General features: G+C 43.5%; 1 protein-coding gene and 1 long non-coding RNA gene across 2 annotated transcripts; one reads left to right on the top strand and one right to left on the bottom strand.

The window, feature by feature from the left end:
• Positions 1–3: 3 nt before the first annotated feature.
• Positions 4–12,926, bottom strand: PGAP4 (post-GPI attachment to proteins GalNAc transferase 4). The gene is made up of 2 exons (XM_085212867.1): positions 12,545–12,926; positions 4–5,036 (listed from the first exon to the last, which is right to left on the bottom strand). Exon 2 carries the CDS (start codon positions 4,912–4,914, stop codon positions 3,727–3,729), a length of 1,188 nt encoding a protein of 395 aa, XP_085068993.1. The 5' UTR covers positions 4,915–5,036; positions 12,545–12,926; the 3' UTR covers positions 4–3,726.
• A 1,615-nt stretch (positions 12,927–14,541) lies between these two features.
• LOC146542338 (uncharacterized) lies at positions 14,542–20,128 on the top strand. Its single transcript, XR_014880559.1, has 2 exons — positions 14,542–14,786; positions 19,724–20,128. It is a non-coding gene; the product is annotated as an uncharacterized LOC146542338 (long non-coding RNA).
• Positions 20,129–22,338: the final 2,210 nt, after the last annotated feature.

Raw genomic sequence — 22,338 nt, 5'->3', positions numbered from 1 at the left:
CGATTTTTATACAAATGCTGTTTATTTGTTTATTTATTTTTAAGAAAGTTTGCTTGTAAATATCTTAAAAATAAAAATAAAAAAAAGGAAAATCCTATATTTTAAACAGAAGCACCCTGTGTGCAGACAAATTGCTGTTGAAATAACCAGTCTGGCCATTTGCAGCTCATCACAACTGAGAAAATCTTTCGCCTTCTCTCTTCAAATGCAATACTTTCTCACTAAGATAGTGATACCTGTTGTGGTTAGAAAAACCTCTTGAGCTTCTATTCTAATAAGTGTCCTATCTATTTATGATTTGTTTTTTGCAGGAATCGTGCTTATCTACTTATGTTGGATATGCTTTGGAAAAACAGAGGTAGTTTTTTCTTTAATTGAATAATTTTCGCTGAATTTTGAGTCCTGCTGTCTGTCCCGTGAAGCAGGAATCCTCCAGTGCAAGCAATAATTGCTGCACTGAAAAATAGTCCTGAACTACTGAGAATGAACCGATATCCAACAAAACCCTTATTATTTCAAAAATGGTTGGTCTGATTTTTTGAATGTGAGTCAGAACCTCAAGGCTGTGTTTCAAGGAGATGATGCTTGATCTTACATAGCCTAAAATACGACAACTCAGCTGCATTCTCCTTATGCAGAAGAGAAGTAAAAGATTTCAATATTTGAAAATGCACTTGTAGTCCAAACTGTGGAATAAAATCCTGCAGGAATTTTGAAGTAACTGTAACCTCCTTTTTTTTTTTTTCCCCCTCCAAAGATGAAGTATGGTTCTCCAAATTATCATTTCTTTTACAATATTGTAGCAGGAAAAAAAAAAAAAAGTCCTTTTCAAAGTTCCAAAGCACAGAATATATGCTTGTCTGTGATGTCACAACATCGCGATGGGCACCTGAATAACTCGGCAATAGCTCCCAGCTGGCTCAGTGAAAGAACCACTTCCATTGTAAAGGTGAATAGGGCACTTAAGTGGCTTATCAGGAACTCTTTCACTGGCGGGTTGGAGTTGTTGCCCCTCCAAATGCTGTTTGCTGTTTTCTCCCAGCCAAACTCTTTTGGCTGTTGTTTCTGTAAATGGCTTTCTGGTTTTAGAGGGATGCCTGGAGTTCATGTTCTCAGTTTTCAGATAAGAAGCTTAGTCAAATTACTGACTACTAGAACAACAGACTGAATAATACAGGGCAGAATAAAAGGAAAATAACAAACTGATACATAATTTCCCACATCAAAACATTTATTGACTCCATATATTTGATTGCATTCTTACCTAGAGTTTCTTAATTCCTTTTCCTTCTTTCATCTTTTCTTTATCTATCCCACTTATTATAGAATTATAGAATCATAGTATCCTGAAGGTTGGAAAAGACCTCCGGGATTTATCAACCTATCACCAATATTTCCCACTAAACCACATCCCTCAATACAACATCTAAATGTTTCTTGAACACCTACAGGGACAGTGACTTGACCAACACTTGGCTGCTTGTTCCAGCACCTGATCGCTCTTTTGGAAAAAAAAATTTTCCTAATATCCAAATTGTACCTTACAGTGAGATCTTCTTTGCAAGAATGAGTGGATCCTCATGAAAATAACAGGATGTTGTTCTGGATTTGTACAGTACAAAGCTGAAAAAAAAGAGTGAGGAGAAAGCATACCACACTGAAACATTCATAGCTGAAGAAGCATAAGCAAACAAGTTGTACTTGCAGGTGCAGGCACTTAGTGGAATAAATAGAAAGTGACACTCACATCCTGCCATCTTACCTTGTTATCATAAAGCCCAAGAATAGGCTTGCCCACCTCCCACTGTGGTTCTGTGTGACCATTTTGATATCTTTGGGGTTTTCAGCAGTTAAGAATGAACTTAAGAGTCCTGCCTGTGCAATCTTTTCTGTGTCTTCCAGCAGAAGAGGCGTTTGGCCTTTGGAATGACATGGAATCCACAAGCAAGCTTTATTCACATCTGATTTCCAAAAAAGATATCAAAGTGTCCTAGATGATCTACTAAGCAAGCAAAGTTCATCTGTCTGAGCCTGCACTGCCCCAAGCTGTGAAGCCATTTCTAATTGGCTAACCTATGTTGAGCACGTGTATCATGTGTTCAGTACCCACTATGGATGCAACACAGCTGGAGGTCTGCAAATGATTCACCTCTCAGGATTTTTATGCCTTTTCCACCTACAACCAAACTTGTTAAAAGCTGAAGGCTTAAATCACCTGGTAGAGACTGAGAAAAGAAAAATTCAAAGTAGAGTTCTTCCTTTGGCAAGAATAAAGGAATAAATAACCCTCCCCAACCAAAACTCAGTGAAAATGCTGTGCTTGGTTAATTCTGAAATTAGGAAACTGGTTTCAAGTATTGCTTAAGCAAACTCCACCTAAAAGTGAACTTGATTCAAAGCCCACTGAAGTCCAAGAGGGCTTTTTTTCAGTTATGTTTTGGTTACAGTCTTGATATTATATGGTATCTCTGTTATCCCCATGGTTTTATATTTAACTGTGCTCACAGCTAAAGTACAAAGTACCTATCCCAAATGCCTGACAAACAGTACAAGTTAAGTTAATGGATCAGCAGAGGAGTGGCACTTTGATGTGTTGCTTCTTTATATGAACAGCTAGCTTAGTTTCTTAGGGCCACTTTGCCTGCTGCCAGGAGCAGTGAGTGAGCCACTTTGATAGAGCTGTAAATTACAGTTCCAAAACGAAATAAGGATCCCACACTGTGGCAGCACCTGATGTAATCTTTCCTTTGCTTCTGTGCTGATAGGAAATCAAGGTAAATTCCTGTTGAATGTCTAAGTCCAATCAGCAACAGGCTCTTAACAACCTAGATCCTCTATAACTAGTGGTGATACCAACCAACATGGTAGTAATTATGTATTGTTAATAATTTCTGGAAATGTATCTATGAAATTGTGCATTTGTGATGTGGCTGTGTAGCACCAGTGGCTGTTATTCTGCTTTCCTATTCCTACCTTCTGAGCTGACCTTTAACAAAGCAGCAGAAACAAGTTTCCAATGACCTCTGCTCTGAGGAAAAGGACAGGAAAGGGTATAGGTATAGACAGGATCTGTAAGGAGAGATAGTAAGAAATACTGAAATTCTTAGTAAAATTTCCAGAACCTACATGATTTTTCAGGGAAAGTTCTCATTATATCTATGCTGCTTTTGAAAGATGTGCTCAGAACCACAACTTTGAAATAGAAAGATCAGACATCAGACCTTAGTGAGAATGGGCAAATAAGAGCCCTTTCTCCTCACTAGCTTAAATTAGACACATTCACTTTGTCCAGCATTACTTCTTCCCTAGGCTGAGAATTCTGTAATGAATGCAAAGGAGAGTAGGCAGTACAGCTATTCGTGATGGTGTGAGATCTTTTCATTGATCATGGTGAAGGAGAGTAGATGACCTGACCCACACCCTAATCTGAAAGCCTCCACTTCCCCCTCATATAGCATGATAGAATCATTAAGATTGGAAAGACCACTAAGATCATCTAGTCCAAGCCATACATGCTGTATAGTGATTAGTTCAAAATATATGTTAGGGTCTGCATGTACATAAGCTTCATTTCTTGAGAAACTTGTTTTTCAAGAGTTGTTCTCTGTCCACTTGGAGGCAGTAGATGTTTGGTGTGAGTGGCAGGGTGTTCAGCATTTGAGATTGCAGTGTCTCAGCTCAGTGACAAGGTTTTCAAGGCTTTGTATCTAGAAAGGCATGAAGACATCACAGCAGTTTCGGGTTGTCGTTTAGCCAAAGGCTGGAATACATTCCCACATGCCGGACCAGGTTGGGTTCCACCACGTAGGCATTCTCCCCCTTCGTGCGCAGCAGTGAGTAGAGGGCAATGTCCTTAGCAAAACCCTGGCGACACTGCAGCCCCTTCAAGTAACCTAAGGCACGACGGGCAGAAGAAGCAGAGAACAGCATGGCAGGTGTGCAGCACTCTGTGACCGGCACAACGTTATACAGCACAGGGGCCAGCCGGCGCAGCTCCAGCAAGTAATGCCGTCCCACCAGCTCTGACAGTGCCATGCTGTAGGCAGCAAAGAACAAGATGATGGGCCAATTCAGGCTCGGGCGCCCAGCTGCCCAAGAGTACACACAGTTCAGCACAGGCCCCAGAAACATTCCCAAACCCAGCCACTCGAGGATTCGCATGGGCTCAGGATTGACATACTGCTGAAGCCTCTCAGGATGGTAAAGTTTGAAGTAGAGTGCATCTCTGAGGTATGGTTTCGAGAATCGGGCTAAGAAGAGGTGCTGCAAGACAGGGAATATCTCTTCCTCTGGCACAGCATCATCTTCCACTACCAGGACATATTCTGGGTTATATGCCAAGAGCGACTGCTCAAGGCAGAAGACATAGTCCTGCTTCTCCTTCTCAAAGTGGTTCACTCTAGGGTCAGGGTCCTCCCCAGTTTTGTCACGACTGACCATAGGAAAGAAGCTGCTCAGCAGCTTGACATCCTGATGACGACTTGGGTCAGGCTCCACGTTACAGACGAGGACACGGTGGCTCTGGCAATTTGTCCCACATTGCTGGAGGAGGTGGTGGAAACGGGACGCCACCTGCAAGACATAGTGGAAATCATCCCGCCTCTGCACAGTGATAATGGTGACCAGCAGCAAGGGCCGAAAGGTTTCACTGTTGGAGGCCTTGGAGATATTCGGTATCTGCAGCTTCTCAAAATAATGGAGGGCAGCCTGACCCTCCTGCTGGTTCTGACTCAAGAACTCCTGGCTCATGGGATTCAAGTGCCAGCGCCGCAAATAAAAATAAGAGTAGAGGAGTCGGTGGCAAATCAAAGGAGCCAGCACACCAAACGTCACCACAGTCAGAGTGAGAAGGTGGATGAAAGGACTGGACCAGCGGCACCACCTCCCGTAGAGCTGCCAGGCATAGTGTAACATAGCTGCTGCAAGAGGGCACTCCTACATCAGGGCACCCAGAGCCCTCCCTCCTTCACTTCCACTGCATCTTCTCTGGGTCTCAAGATACCATTGCATTGGTGGCTGCCAAAGTTTGTCTACACCTGCAGAGGAAGAAGAATGACTGTTAATGAAACAGGAACTATCAGAATAGGAAGACAATGATTTGAGGAAATGGAAAGCTGAAAGTAGGCACCAAGTAAGCCAAAAGAGAAGGCTGCTGAGGTGTCCACTGCAATGGAGACATCACTGTCACAGGATCATGAAGGAAGATGAGCAGAATGCCATTAATGCCTTTTCAGCACATAGGAGCTCTGATTTGAGTTAGCTGAGATAAGATTTTACTGTGTTTGTTACTGTACTTGAAATGCAAAACAAACAAGCAACATGAGTGCAGAAGTGTGGAGAAATAAATCTTTTTTTTTTGTTAAAAGCACAGGAATTTCTGTTAATAGCAGAGATGTAGATATTTGGCCACAGTGACATAATATTTGGGTTGTGGCCAAGAACCAAAGCCAGATCTCTGGTATTGTTGCCTAGCACATATTTGAAAGACAAACTTCTACCTCTGTGGAGTGACACATGCTTCCCTTCTGTTGCTTATACACTTCCAAAAGCCTGCATGTGTTTATACTTTACTCCAGAGAGTGTGAAGCGAGATAGCAAAAACACCAATTCACTTCTCTAGAGGCATGTGTACAGTAGGTGTAATGTGTCTCCCTATCAGATATCTCTTTCTCTCTAGACCCTGTGAAATACACAGCAGCAGTGGAATTAGCAAAATACAATTGAGCCATTTACTCATATTTATAATGTAAGAGGTTACGCCTTTAATTTTAATCTCAGACATTTCTATATATTTATATACATGTATACACATGCTCTAAGCAAGCACTCATCTTCACAGAAATGAAATTTTGCCGCATCCAGCTTTCCTATTCTGCTTCTCTGGGCTGCTATAGACACCTAATTCTTGTTGGTAGCTTTCACCAAACTAGGGCATGTAGGCTGTTTATGTAAATTCTTTCATGGCAGCAATTTCCCTTTATAACCTACTGTTTGACTTTCCTTTCTACTTGCTATTCCCTGTCCTTGTGAACTGAGCTATTCATGTCCTCCATCTGACTGAATCAGTGGAGAATTTCTCCCATTTTTAACCTCATGCCTTCACTAAATTCTAACCAGAGAATGTTGTTCCGAGCCCTTTTTCCTTCTCTGCACTGTTGCTTGAAGCATCCTAAGGAACGCTGTGTGGATGGGAAGCAACCAGTGCCACAGTGTTTCATTCTGTGTCTCAGAAGAGCCACTTAGAAGAAATGACTCAGAGAAAACAGTGAGCAGGGTCTAAATCCGAGACTGTTTCAGAACTGCCTTCACTACTCTATCACAGATTTGCTACATTTACTATTATGAGAACGGGTTCCTATTTCCCTATGGCAATCTGATGATCTTGTATGAAGGGTCTTTTACTAAGATTAATGGAAAATATATAAGTTGCTCCAAATCTTTCTTAGAGAACAGATCCTTCATGCTGTGACAGCTCAAACAGTCTTGGATAGACCTGTGACACCAGTGTTGTGTTATTCTAATGACTCACAAAAATACAAGATTTCAAAGATTTTGCATAAATAGAGATAAAAATTGGCACACTGATGCATGGGAATCTGCACTGTGTTCCCATAGCTTTCTTTTATTATTTTTTTCCTTATTGCACAACCTTGTTTCACAGACGCTATTGCATCAGTGACCTTGTAAAGGGTTTGAAGGTGATGGCTGCATTTCAGCCACCAGATTGAAGCTACTGAAATTCACAGTACAAAGACCTGAAATTCCTCAGATGTAAAGGTCTCACCTTTGAATGCACTCATTCATCCAAAACCCAGGGCTTTCCCTCTTCTCATTTTCTGCGAACCAGTCACAAACAAAATGGGAACACACAAATGTGCAATCATTCTACAACTCCCAACTCACAATGGTGTACTTACAAGCCTCCTTGTGATGTAAGCAGGACTGTTTGTGCTGTGATTGAATCACGCTCCTACTGTGAAAGTGAGGAAAACAATGGGAAAATACAAGGAGATGAGGAAGAGCTAGAAGATAGGTTAGTCCCCAGACTTTCATCTGCAGCTAGCTATGATGGAGTTCTGAGCTGCAAGCATGGTGAAGCCACAGCAAGCTCTGCAAGTCTCAGGTTATGCATTCAAGTATTAATAACCTTCACCAAAGTTCTGACCGGTGAGAAGTGGGAACCATGTATTTAGTACAGCACTGGAGAGGCCGATGCTGCGGCACAGCCTCATTGCAGGAATCTCAGCCTCTCTGCAGGAATCTCAGCCTCTCTGCAGGAATCACAGCCTCTCTGCAGGAATCACAGCCTCACTGCAGGAATCACAGCCTCTCTGCAGGAATCTCAGCCTCTCTGCAGGAATCACAGCCTCCTGGCTCCCGCAGCCCAGGCAGTATCAGCCCGGTCCCGGCTGCAGGCGTGCGCCATCGCTCCCCCTGCGGGGCTCCACGCTCACAGCACCGTGCCGTCCCTTCTGGGTGCTCAAAATTGAGCACACTGCACATTGGCCAGCCTTTCTGTCTTAGCCTGGTTGCCGTGCTGAAAGCTAGCTCACTGTCAGAGGAAAAGGCTGCTTTTTCTGGGTAGCAGAAGAACCACAGAGCCAAACAACGGCTGTATCAAGAGAAGTTCCATAGTAACTGTCTCTGGAGGTGTTCAAGAAAGTATGCATGTGGCTCTGAGGGACACAGCTCAGTGGGCATGGTGGGAGTGCACTGATGGTTGGACCTCGTGATCTTAAGGATCTTTTCCAGCCAAAACCATTATGAGAATACTAGGAAAGATGGGGGACATTTGTCACCTCTCCACTTTATGCCTTTTAGTACTGAGAACCAAGAGCTCTTGCTTTTACAGAGATAAAATTTGTTCTTACAAGCAGAACTTGAAAGCAGAGCTTCTCACTGGGCTGTTTTCAAGCCATCAGGATGGTTCTGGCCTTGCTGATGCTATTCTGTTTTCAGAAGCTGTTGGTAATGTAGCACCTGTTTTTCCCCCATTTTGGAGATTCTGTTCTTTTCTAAGTATTTAATCACCATTTCTGACTGTGAAGTTTAAGATGAAAAGAATGAATCAGAGTTAAATTTTATAGTATTTTAAAAGGCAATTGCATTAATCATGGATAATAACTACTTTGCAGCCACCTAGTAACTAGTAGTGGAGACCGTTTCTACAGCAGCTCTACATAGAACTGAGCAATTGCTTAGACATGCTTGGGAGCCATGTGGGTACAATACAAAGCTTCGTCTTTTTTCTTTACTTAGATCTTGGTGCAGATTCCTTCTGGAAACACCTGGATCACATCCAAATCCACATCTCTGTCCTCATTAGCCTCTAATTACTTGGCTGAGTTGCACTGATTAGGATAAAGTTACCTCTGCATACATTGAGGAAGAGCAGAAAAATAAGTAACTTCCTCTCTGGGATGCAGAATACTGTCACCTGTGCTAAGGCTTTAAAGCTGATTTTCTGTCTGCTCCCAACTCCTCTGCAGAGAGGTGTTCTGAGGGCAAGTATTCCTGGAGCAAAGCCTCTCACGTGTCATCACTGCGAGATTCTAGGAGGCTCCTGGACTGCTGACTCTAGAGAGGCATCTCCATCCTCCACTGCCTCGTCCATAAGGAGGCACAGAGGCCATAAGGTCTTCACTGTGTGAAACAGAGGTGGGCTCTTGGAGAAAGTCCTGGGAAGGCATGCTGTGACAGCAAGGAGCCTCAGTGGTGTCAGCAGATGTGTTCATACCAAACTGTGAGTTTGACTTTTTGTTCTTCCTGCAGCAGCATCCCATGTTTAAAACCTAGAGCAGAAAAGCACCACTGCCCCCCAACTTGGCTTTGTACAGCCAAGCTGCAGCCTCAGGACCAGGTCTCCGTCCAGACTGACTTCCTCTGGAGGAGACAAGAGCTTTGTCCTGAAGGTGGTGGTGGTGGTGGTAGTGCACCAGTCCTGTTGGAGTCTGAGGGAAGCTGATTCAAGCATCACAAAATTGTTAAGAGACATAGAAATATCCTTTTGTTTCATACATGCATACTGCTAGCTCACTGTTCTGTACAGTGAGGTTTCCACCGTGATAAGTACAGTTGGACCAGATGGCCAGCTTTTCTCATCTACAATTCATGGTACAACAATTCCTTTCCTGTTTTCTGACAATTTTGAGCAAGTGAGATGCTAGATAATGTTTCCACAATGTGTTCGGGCTTACAATGAAAACAGCAGTGTCATGTAGAAGGCAAGTGCTTGCACATCTGACCATTACATTTACATAACAGTAGGAGTTAGGCTCCCTCAGAAAGAAAAATCATTCTGACATCCAAAAATTGAAGGAGCTAAGTGGTTATTCTTAGACTATACTTTATTAGCAGGTGCAAATACATCTCCCACATCTTCTGTTTCAAGCACTGCTTATGGCAGCTGCCATTATTTTATTTCTAGGCAAACCTGGAACCAGCTAGTGCCAGTAGTTGGCCAAAATCACTCATGGCCAGTAGAGCAAATTCATAATGAATTTGCATTTTCATTATTTGCAAATTCATAATGAAGCAACTATTTGCTATGGTAGTCATTAAAAGATCTGTTTGCCCTTGTTTCCTGTGACACCATGGATGTCAAATAAGCCAGGCTGTTTTGTTACAGTTTCACTGAAAAAGCTCATGGCTATCGCAAGGACCATGATGCACAGGATTTCTCAGTTCTTCCAGGTTTGATGATTTTTGTACCAAAGGCATAATATTCCTATGGTGTAACAGATTGGTGATAGCTAGAACTGTAAGAGAGATGATTGGGGAAGTGAAGAAGGTCTGGACATGGTGCCTTGTGGCAGTTACATGTGGTAAGAGGCAGAAATCTAGAGAGCAGCAGGCTGTTTTCACTTCAACTTTTCCTGATAAAGGAGTTGGAATTTAAGCATTTCTAAAAGAATGACAATACACAGATATACAGAATCATACAATCATAGAATCATTAAAGTTGGAAAAGACCTCTAAGATCACCAAGTCCAACCACCAGCCCATCACAACCATGCCCACTAACTCATGCCCCCACATGCCACATCGCCAGGGTTCTCAAACATCTCAAGGGACGATGACTCCACCACATTCTTGTACAGCCTATTCAGAAAGCAGTGGTTCATAACCCTGTTAGGAAACCCCAGAAATTGTAGAATTCCATCTTGAATGCATTCTGATAGGTAGGCTTGTTCTTCTCCTCAAACTACAGTTAACAAATCATTCACGAATCCCTGGAAACCTAGGAGCCACAGTCTGGAAGCTACTGAACTACCAAGCAAAGTATGTGGATATGGCAGCTGGAAGACACTTTCTTCACTCTCCTTGAATTAATAAAGTAAAACGATGCCACTATTAAAACAGGCTGTAAGCTGAATGTATTTCACTGCAGTTATTTCCTTATCTTTTCTCTTCCTTCTATGTTCCTTTTCCACACAGAGGCAAAGGGTACCATTCTCAGCCCCTGCTGGCTTTCAGCTGGTTGCTCCCTGCTGTGCAAAGCCACAGGAAAGCGATGTTTTCCTCCACTGCTATCAAGCAGTACTGTCAGTGTTAAGATCAAGTGGGAGTGAAAAGCATCTTGGAGAAGAGAGTTCTATGAAATAATAGTTCCACACAGACATTCAAGGCAAGCAGCTTTGCGAAGAGCCGTCTTTTAGAAGATGACAGTGAAGGCTGATGTGCCTTTAGAATTGTTTATGCAATCTGTACCTTTCTTAATCTTTTTTTTTTTTTTTCTTGTGCCTGAGGTAACACACAAATGTAACAGAATTTGATAGTGTTCTGTATAAAAATGGGTGCATATATTCACAGCGATCTGCCTGAAGCCCTCCAAAATCTGAGGAGCAGATTTTTATTTGCGCTCACTTCTGCTTTATTACCAAGTTTGCATCCCTTTTTGGTAAAAAGAAGTGGCATTAGGCAAAGATGCTGCTTACAATGGCATCAGCTATTGCCTTTTGCTATCTGCTCTCAGAAGCTCAAAGCCAAATACTCTGCCTCACTGGAGGTGCTGCAGATCATTTGTGTTTTGCAGCTTTGTGTCACAATGCTCTGCTAAAATAAGAACTGACTGCAAGATACTGAAACAAACAGAGCAAGAGACAACTTCCACTGTAATGGATCCTCAGCCTACGAATATAAAAGGTAGGAGGGAAGCCATTTTTCCCAGATGCATAACAGATCTGTCTGGTTTGGATGTCATGATGGCATGTTATGGTTTAATCATACTGGTAAGTCACACAGGTAAGTAATCCATTACAAAAAGGTGCATGTAAGTATCCAATAGATATTGAAAAACCAGCTGCTAAATGTGGCTTTGGTCAGTGCCCCGAGAACCCAGGATATGCAGGGCAAGGAATGCAGCAGGGTAAAGGGAATGGGTGTGGTGTGGGCTGCTCAGCTTAGAGAGTGGTACAGCTTTGCTGTTGCTCACTAAGAATGCAAAGAATAGAACACAGCAATAGGGAAATAAGACATGGCTTTTGTGAGCAAAGGCCTTGGCTGTTAAGTCTGCACGTTTCCTGTTAGGAATGTTAGAATACTGTTAAACGTCTACGTAACAATAAAACCACAGAGCTGTACCAGGTGGCAGCTACAACATTCTGATTCTGACCACAGCAGAACTGTTTGGCTAAGCAGCACTTCTCTTGGGAACCTGTTGGGATCAATGACACAGCTTCCTCTCTGTACCATGAGGGATTTTGAGGTTTCCTCCTTCTCTCCCACATTTGAAAGGAACAGTAAGTGTGAGTTCTGGATGACACTGGGGAACCCCAGGGGAAAAAAATGGGATAAATGCAGTAGCTGAGAAACAGTCTGGTATACGGTTAGTATTGAAAGCAGCAGATTTCACACGTGCAGCTTTCCCAGTCTTTATGCCCTTGCCCACGCCTGCTTAACCTGCTGTGTCCTTATGGCAGCCCATCACTGCACACAAGGAGGTTTTCTCAGCAGCAGCGTGAACGCAAGAAGCCTACGAACCTGTCTCTCACGCCTATTACGTTGTGCAGCACCACCAGCCGGGCTGCAGCTTCCTCCCCAGACTCATGCCGGTGACTTCAGCCCCTGCACTGCCGAGGTCTCCCCCACCCTTCGGGAGCGCCCGGGGGTAGCGGCGCTTCCCCCTCGGGATGGGCCGGACAGGACCTCTGCCTGCGCCGAGCCCCCACCCGCTCTCAGGCTGAGGGCGGCACCGATCGCAGGAAGGAAGGAAGCTGCCTCTTTTTTTTAGGTTCCCGTTTTTCCCATTCCCTAGGGGAAGCACCTTCCCAAGGCCCGGCCGCGCCCCGTCCCCCCCGCCGTGCGCTCCCCCGGGCAGCGCGCTGCCCCTCCCGTCCGGCCCCGCTCCGCTCGCTGCTCCCTTCGCTCCCCCAAATCCCTCTTTTCTTTTCCCCCCCTCTCCGCTCCCTCCCTCCCAGGCCGTGAGGGTGGGATTAAACGATCCGAAGGAGTGCAAGGAGCGGGCGAGAGCCGAAAACGAGAGGGGAGGCGGAGAGAGGATGGAGATTCCCCCAGCGGTGCCCGAGGAGCAGCGAAGCGTTACCCCGCTCGGTGCCGAAGCCGTGCAGTCCTTTGCCAGGCTCTGGGCGCTACCCGGGTGCCTCTGCCGGGCCGCGCAGCGCCGTTCCTCTTTCCGCTGTCGAAGCCGCGCTGCCCGCCCTGCGCAGGGTCCGCCCCGCACAGCCCGGCGGGGGCCGCAGTGCGTGGGGGCGGTGGCCGCCCCAGCACAGCGCAGGAGTGCATCGCCCCGCGCCGGTCCGCTGTGCCCCCTGAGCTCCCCTGCTGCCCGCGCACCTTCCCGCAGCGCCGCCTTAAGCCTTCCTTCTGCCGATTACTCCTAACCGCGGCTAGCTGAGGTGTGCCATTGAGAAAGTTGCCTTTTGCACAGGCTCACAGACTCCATCACTTTGTGCCTACATCTGCAGGGGAAAAAAAAAAAAAAAAAAAAGGTGCGTGTATTTGGGCTGAATGATTGCAGGCTGCGGCCTCTCTTATTGCTTGAACAAATATGAAATGAAAAAATAAATAAATTTGCGCTATCAGCACAACACTGTGTTATGTTAGGCACAGGCAGAACTCTGCCAAAGCTCGATGCTATGGGCAGAAAGCTCCAGCACGTGTGGCACTGGTGAGGTCACACCTCGAGCACTGTGTTCAGTTTTGGGCCCCTCGCTACATGGAAACTCTGGAGAGCATTCAGAGGGCAGTGAAGCTGTGAGGGGTCTGGGGCACAAGTTTGATGGGGAGCGGCTGAGGGAACTGGGGTCGTGTGGTCTGGGGGAAGCTCCAGGGAGACTTCATTGCCCTCTACAACTCCTTGAAAGGAGGTTGTGGTGAGGAGGGGGTTGACCTCTGCTCCTGGGTAGCAGTGGCTCAAGCTGCACTGGTGGAGGATCAGTTTGAATGTTAGGAAAAGTTTCTTCTTTGGAAGTTTAGTCAGGCACTGGAACAGGCTGCCCAGGGAGGTGGTGGAGTCATCAGGGATAGACCCAGGAGTTGTTCGAGAACCATACAGGTGTGGCACTTAGGGATACAGTTAGTGAGCATGGTAAGGGTCAGCTAATGGTTAGAATAGATGATCTTTTCCAACCTTAATGAGTCTATGGCTCTATGTTTTGTTATAATTTTAACTTCACAACTTACATTGTTTCCTCTGGTAAACATTATGAAGAAAGTTAGCCTTTGGGTTCTTGCTTCATGCCACTGGCAGACAATGTGGATGAAGGGGCAAAAAGCCAGAGGTATGGCAATGCTTACAGAAGAAAGCATAGTTTGTTGTTTGCTTGTTTTTCAAGTGATTTGTTTCCCAGAATCCTTTATTTTCCACCACCTCTCACTTTTTCTGCCAATTTTGAATGACAGTGATTCATACTCCACCTTCCTCTTACATGTTCTCAGGCCTCCAAATACTGATGCACTTGCAACATGATAGATCCTGGCTCAGAACAGAGGAAGTGGGGTGGAAAAGAGATCATATGTTCATAAGAGGTCTGTTAGTGTGCTCTCTCCTGGATTAGAATTGCAAAATTTGTGAGAAACACAAAGTATTTTTTGTCCCTCCTATGACAGTATGTGTGTGGGAGAGCTGTTGAGTGACATCAGTCAAAACACACATTGCAGTGCACCCAGTGTTAATTCAGATGGGGTTTCAGATGGCAGAACAATTTGGTAGCAGTAATTTAATAAGAATGGGACACAAGGCCTTCTCTGTGGGATGGAAGTTTGGACAATTGTATTTTTGTATAAAACCCTTCTTTATAGTTCTCTCTGCTGCTAGTTGACAGAGCTGATTGCTTCTCATCGAGCGCTTGACAGTCACTCTTCAACACTTACTCCTATGAAACAACTCCTATTAGACTTTAAAGATGAGAGGAGAAAAGTCACAGGTAATTCTGGGGCAGCAGCACATCTGCCATCTCTGACTGCTTGTTGTCACCACAGTGCTCTGTTCCCTGCTGTGTGCTGGCATGAGAGAGACTGATCTGGCTGAAAAATAAACCTTTTCTTATGATGGATTATTTCTTATCCGGATCACTTTCGATCCACCCCACCAAGTGATTATGTCAGCTTCACAGGGCAGGCAGGGCTTGGAGAGCAGAAATGAACGTTTGGGAACATGACAGTGCATGTAGTAATTTATATGCAACCTGAGATGCCCTTCTGAAGTTATTCATCTTTCTTCATAATGGCAGGACAATCCTTTGAAGTTATAATCAGGAAAAAAAAAAAAAAAGCACGTGGTGAGAATTGGGTCCAAGCAGGGGAAGTTCAGAGCAGACACGGAGGTAAGAGAATTTTCTGTTAAAATAATCTTTTCTGTGCCGTGCAACTGGCCATTCACAGCACTGAACATTTTGTGCAAGTGGAAGGAGTTATTATTTTTTGTAGTTTGCTTGAGATCAGGTACAGCTCTTGCTTTTTATTAAACATGCTTGTTAGCAGCTGGATAAGCTAACAGGGTGGTATTCAGATGCTTGCACAGTGTGCTCAGCACTCCCAGCAAACAGCAGAGCAGAAATTCCTGGTCTTAGAGGCAGCTGAATTGAGAACCCTGTTCTCTGATGGAACTGTGTCGTTTGTGTCCAGGCACCTCTTTCAAAAACACCTGTAGTACTTGTCTCATCTTCCTTGTGGCCCCACTCCTGGGTTGTGGGTCTCTGCTTTGCACAAGACAGCATGAAATCTAAAGCAGCAGCACGCTTACATGTGAAACTGACCTCCTTTCAGCCAACTGCAATGAAACTTAACAAACATTCAAAATGTATTAGGGTCAAACAGGTAGCTGTGAAAGGCCAGGAAAAGACAGGCAGGCAGACAGAAAGAAAGGAAGAAAGATTTTGTAACCCTCAGAATATAATCCAAAGAAAGTGCATTCTAGCCAGAGGAGCGAACAGCATGTTTAACATAACATGTTGTACCAGTATGTATATAACCTGGTTGGCTGCACAAGATGTGAAGTTCTGTGGCACAGCAACTACATTACATATTTACATTAAGCTAACAGATAGCAATAATTACCTGGTTATTCCTGTACCTTCTGAATAGGTATCTTATCTCCTATTCAATTAAACAGCTAAATTTTTAAATGTTTTTCTTCTCTTTCTACTTAAAAAAAATCCACAAGGTAAATCAAGTAATAGTTCCTGCTCATAGTCTGCTTTGTAAGAAGCAGCAGACATTTCTGTTGGCAGTTCTTAATAGGAATTTGATGAATACTGATGAAAACTGAATAATGTACACTGGCTTTCTCTGGTTTTCTTTTAGAGTTAGTGTTGATTACTGGGGAAGCAGAAACTGTTCATAGTCCACTGTTGTATACCAGAAACTGTGAGCTTATATGTGAGAGCTTTTGTGTTTGACTTTAGACAATAGTGGTGAGATTAAATGCAGCTCCAAAGCAGACAGATTAGCTGCCTTAGCTATCCAGGGTACACGAACATTCTCTGAAAAGCCTGGAATCTTTTGATCTTTCAAATGTAAGGGTAAAGCTTTTAAAATAAGGGTGATGAGGCTCTGGCACAGGTTGTCCAGAAAGGTGGTGGATGCCACATCTCTGGAGATATTCAAGGCCAGGCTAGACAGGGCTCTGAGCACCTGATGAAGCTGTAGCTGTCTCTACTCATTGCAGGGGACTTGGAGTAGATGGTTTTTGAGGGCCCCTTCCAACTCAAATGACACATAACTGCATTTCAGACTCTCAGGCTTATTTCTATAACTAATTTGTCTTGCGTATGAATTTACTGTTTACTGTTATTTACTGTTTTTACTATTATTAACTGTTTCTCCTACCTACACTCTACATATCTGAAGATGACAGAAACACAATTATTTCTAACTGCAATCCCAGTTCTTTTCAGATACTACTGCATGTCACACACACACAGCTTTTCTGTGCTTTCTGTGCTTCTCTGATCAAATCATCAATTGGGGCTGTTTACAGCAAAATACCGATGGGAGGCAACACCACAAGGTGTTAAATGATGGCAAGATTTCAGGACTACAAGCATGATGGCTTAGAGAAATGGATGTATCTTACCAGCTTAATTGTAATGTTCTATGACCCAATAACTTAGCTGCCAAGCTCCAACATTCCAAGTCCTGCAGTCCACAAAGGCACAAAGTTGTCAATTAAGAAATAGAATCATGTGACTCTCCAACTGCTGTTGGAATACACGGGCTTTCAGTTAATTGCTGTGTTTTGTAACATAGGAGAACAGTCTGAAACAGTGAACGTTTTGCAATGCTAAAAACCAGAATGGTGTAAATTGACAAGACACAAGGTTTCCAAACAGATGATTTCTAAACAAGAACTATTCCCCTGGACTGCTGGAAAGTCTAATTTCTCCTCGCAAAAGGGAGTAAAAGTTATTTTGCATTGTTGCTGGGCACACAACAAATTCTATGCCTATGTGAGAACCATGGAGCACAGATAATTGCCATTTTTCTACTCAATGGCAAATTTCCAGGTGTACACTTCTGGAACTAGAGTTCTGCTGCTGGGGTGAGATAATCTGAGTAACATTGGGATGAGGTTTTAACCATACAAAGACTGTCAGGAAAATTATATCAAATGATGGCTATTTTTACACTGCATCAAATCTCTAAGAGATAACATGATTTGAAATTGAAGTAGTTTTAGTTCTGTTTATCTCAATGTTTTTTGGAAGTAAAGGAAATAAAATTTAAGCTTTTTTCCCCTCTAAATGATAGCATCTCTGTAGGCTGTAACAAAGACTAAATGGTTCACCTTCAGTACATATTTTTAATTAATACAGATAAATTTTCTTGAATGTTTAAGTTTAGACAAGTTTTAGAAACCCAGCTAGAGGCACAAGCCTTACTTGAAGAGTGATAGAAAAGTCCATGAATGAGACATGAGTGTCTCATCGAGGTCTAGAGTTATACCTGCTATATTAACCAGAACTCAGCATGAAGCTGAGTGTTTTTTCTAGAACTTATTCTGTAATATCTCTGCTGATAGGAATGAGTATTTGCAGACACATCCTATTTTCCCAGTCTTTCAGGACAACACATAGAACTCCCCAAGATCCAACAAATTTTTGAATTCAGCTCTTAAAAATATAAGCACATCTGTTAGTATGGGTAGTAAGCATATGTTTAAGTTGAGGAAATGGTTCATAGCAGTTTCCAAAATCTTATGTGAGATCTTATGGATCTCTCCATATACAGACTGCAAATTACAGAGTTAAGCTGATTAGCAACAAAAACAGAAAGAAAACACTCAAGCTCCGCTCCGTTTGCTGGGCTTTTTCATCTCTCTGTATCACTGCTGCAACTAGGCAGTGAGATAACAAGGCAGTTGTGCACCCTCACCAACTTTGTGGGGGCATCAAGCTGTGTAGTGCAGCTGACACGCCCAAAGGACAGGATGCTGTTCAGAGAGACCTAAACAGGCTGAGCAGTGGGTCCTAGAGAACCTCATAAGATTCAGCAAATCCAAGGGCAAGGTCTTGCACCTGGGTTGTGGCAACCCCCACTATCAGTACAAGCTGGGGAACAAAAGGATTAAGCACAACCCTGGTGAAAAGGGCTTGGAATACTGGTGGATGGTAAGGAGAATGTGACCAGAAATGTGCCCTTGCAGCTCAGAAAGCCAACTATATGCAGAGAGCTGGTTGATGTCCCATCCATGGAGACATTCAAGCCAGACTGGACCAGGCCTTGAGCACCCTGATGAAGTTGTATGCGTCCCTATTCACTGCAAGGGAGTTAGACTAGGTGGCCTTTAAGGGTTCCTTCCAACTCAAATAATTATATGAGCAGGTGCTAATCCCTGTTGAGTGCCCACTTTGCCTTACTTACTGATGCCTTCCATTTCTTCTTTCTTCAGACTGCCTGCTAGAATGTTTTGGGTCAAGAGAGCATATGCACTTCTCTTCTGCATGGTCTTTCCTTTTAATTGCCCACTTCTAGCAATTATCTTCCTATAGCTCCAGGGTTGTCTGGTACTTCAGGCACTGCTGGTGTGAGCAAACAGAACTTGGGTTACAGTAGGAGATCATATTTGCAATTTACTGAGCTGTGTAGAAGTTACTGCTGTTGTGTAGAAGTTGTCATATACAATACTAATGCCTGAAATACGCATAAAGTGCCATCCTTGTGGGTTACTAAACAGGAGAAGGAATTAGGTAAGGCATATTTCACAAAACTCATTATTTCATAAAATACAGCTACCCAATGACCTCCTGTATTCATACTCATATTCTCTACTTGGCTTAAGCATCAAGTGTTTCTCTGCAGGAGCAAGACAATTACGGAAGTAAAATGCCTGCAAGGCAAAAATAAGTAAAGATTTCTGTACAGAGTATAATTACATTTCTACCCAAATCAGTTTGAGTCAGATGACAATGGAATTTTATTCCTTAATTAAGTAAAATATAATTTGTATCTCCCTTCCTAGACGTATCATAAGTTCTGTAGGGCTAGAGCTGTACACTGTAGGTTTAACTTTCTGAGAGAACGTGACCCAGTGTAGCAGGCTGTGAGCACATACACCCACAGGATATATACTAACAGTTATGTTTCATACAGGCTCTTCAGTGGTAACTGTCTCTGGGTCAGTAACTTCAGTGCTTCCTGTTTACAACCTAGCATATGAAATCCTAATCTGTGCTGACAACAAAAGAGATTTTTTTCCCTGTCAAATAATTATTTATAGCAAGGGCTTTGCTCATTTAATTTAGGCCCCAGGTTAGCTCTCTTAGGAACTAATCAGCTGTGCCTGCATACTGCTCTGCTTTGCTGTTTCATAGTTGTTGCCCGAAGATGTTTTTTTCCAGCTTATTAACTTAAACTAGCTGCATCTTAGTGAAGTCCTGAAGTCCATTTTCTGTCCTGTTTCCTGGTGTTTGCAACTTGCAGTCCCTTTCTCCATCTATCATTGGCTGATGGCATTAGGGACTGTCTGGCTGAAGCCTTCCTGTTCCCTCTTTTGGATAAATCTGTCTTCTCCTGTTCCCTCAATAGATTCCAGGGTGTGGGAATCAAATGTTGTTTCTGCATTAGAATTGGATAACATATATATTTTTATTTCATGATCTCCACTGTCATAGTTCTTTCTGGGAGTCTTTCTGCTTAACTTGGGGAAGATCTCTGATAGTTTACGTCACTTATCGTCTAGATAACCCGTCCCAGGGACGCACGCTCTGTATATAGGTGTATATAGGTGTATATATGTATATTTTGTCATACACACTGCAAGAATATCCAGCACCAGATCAAAACAGAGAACAAGTCATGGCATGCCCGAGGAAGCGCCTGAAGAGACATCGGAAGGCCTGACATCATCCCTCACCACGGTGATCCTTGTTTAACGAAGACTTGGAAGCAAATCACCATATCAATACGACAAGAAGAGCACTGAGACATCTTGGAAACGACAGGATGGCGACACCAGATAACAAACAAATTAACAACTAAATAACAAATGTAAATCCTCTGATAAGATTGTGAACCTGGAGTACCCAGCCAGTGGGGAAACAGGGGAGAGGGGGGAGGCAAGGGGGAGAAAACAGGGTATAAAGGCTGTCATGTTGTGTCCATAGGCGCGCTCCTGCTTGCGGGACGCCCGCCATTGCAATCGCGAATAAAATCTGCTTTTATCAGATATACCGTCCTGGCAAAATTATTTGGATATTTCCAACAAGGGCACAGAACCTCTAGGGCAAAGCCTTCTGTTAGCCATTGTCTAAGACAGTTTCTCTAACAGGTTTTATCAAGATCAGCAATCATACTGTCTTCCATATGGCCTTTTCTCCCAGAAGCAGCACAGTTCTGCTAGATGAGAGATCTTAGAGCCCTGGGTGTGCCACACTTCCACATTTCACCACCTAGCTGTATAGTGCCTGCCCAGATGTACCTGGATGATGACTGAATAGTTCATAACACTGTGTCTCAGTATTTTGGCAGAAAGAAGAATTTTCAAGCCAATATGTAAGACTTTCATAACAAATTTTGGCATATGTTACTGCTTTTGCAACTTGAGGAAGAGCCAGTATTGAAACTTTGTAGGTCCTTCTGACTTGCAATAGAGATTAACTGCCTGCAGGGTTGGGGACCCTCAGCACAACCATGGTTGCAGGACTGCAGTTCATGCTTACACATGGAGGATAAGTCACTCTGAGAGCTGTTTTGTGGTCACAGTCCTATAGCACAGTTAACGCCTGGAATTGTTCTCTGTAGGCTATTCCTTGGACAGCTTTATATTTTCATTTAATCTCTGGATATCTGATGTGTTTCCTCATATTAGCTTTCCCTCTTCACATACAAAAGCAAGTGCACGCATTATCCAAGAAAATATCTGCCCTAGTCATTAAAATTCTTAAGAAGCTGTAGTTTTGAATGAAGTATGTGCTCAATTTTGTTTCAGAAATTGCAAAGGAAAGACTGTTGCTGAACTGCTCGTTTCAAGAAGAAGCAATTCTACTCCTGACATTGCTAACAGACTGTAAAAGTTGACGCATTTCTGCAGTACATTCTCTTAAAACTGCAGTACAGTTACTCTTAAAATGCACACCTCTCATAGTTTCTTTACAGAAGTTTCTCATGTATTAAATGCCCCTCTTCTCTCCCTAGCACACGTACTTAAGCTTGCATTATAGAATCACAGAATCATTTGAGTTGAGTGGAAGACCTGTAAGGGTCATCTAATCTCACTTCCCTGCAGTGAACAGGGACACTTGCATCTAGATAAGGATGGTCAAAGCCTACAGATTGTATTCTCATCTGTAGTTGCTGTCCTGTACTGCTTACTGCCTGCCCCTTACAAGGATTTAGGTAGTAAACATCAAAAAGGAAAATAGTGCGTTTCTTCTAAAGGAGGTGAGAAAGTGTTTTGCATTGCCCAGAGGAAAGAATGTGTATCTAAAACATGGTAACTCATACAAAAACGGAATTGATGAGGGGAAGGGTTTTCTCTTTTCCTACAAAGAAAATGCCAAGAAATATAAAGGTAAAAGAAAGAGACAAAATCAAATATAAGTTTGTGATTACCTGTGTTTCAATTACAGTTTTTCTGTAATGATGTAAAGCTGTGAATGTTTCAAGTCCCCGTGGGATCAGCACTAGAGAAAAAATATGTGTAATGGAACAAAAATAAGAATAAAGCAAAATCTGTGGAGCCTGAAATCTTCTACCTGGTAGCTTATCACTATTGGGTGTAGTTTTGTGTACAATTTTGACACCTTTGGTATTTCAAGCAAAGCAAGTAAGCATTGAGATAGGACTGTTATCAGCCTGATGCTGTCTGGTAGAGGTTTTCTGTTTCATGCTTTTCATGTTCTGCAGAGATGGGTGGTCATGAAGGTGATACTTTAAGCCGAAAATTTTAATTTACCTAAGATAGTACTTTAAACTTTATTAGAGCTAAACCTGAGCAATGGAGATATCTTAACCCACAAGCACACGTAACCACTACACCTTTGGGGCACTACAAAGGAGTGCACACAATTAAGGCCGACTTCCTCGAAGTTAAGAGCTGCATCCTGCCAGTAAGCAGCATCTCCTCAGTCTCTGGCTCCAGCTAGGGGTCGCAATTTTGGCTTATTTATTGCTTTTCTTCCGGGGAGCTATAAGGGCATACTGCCAGCAGGAGCACAGGGCTGCCATGGGGGGTAGGGGATGTTTTGGGCAAGCAGCGCCTCCAAATCATCAAGCGCTCGGGGGACCGCCATTTTTCTTAAGGGCAAGAGCGCCACCTCGTCGGCGGCCGCCATTTTCCATAAGGGCAAGGGTGCCGCATTCAGGCGCCGTTTGCAGCACCATGGCAACGGCAGCCATGTTAGGCGAGGGCAAGCGGCAGCCAGCAAAGCGTCCATA

Source organism: Meleagris gallopavo, chromosome Z (assembly GCF_905368555.1).
Source record: "Meleagris gallopavo chromosome Z, MGAL_WU_HG_1.1, whole genome shotgun sequence".
NCBI classification, from domain to species: Eukaryota; Metazoa; Chordata; class Aves; order Galliformes; family Phasianidae; genus Meleagris; species Meleagris gallopavo.
This window is presented reverse-complemented; position numbering and strand designations above follow the sequence as displayed.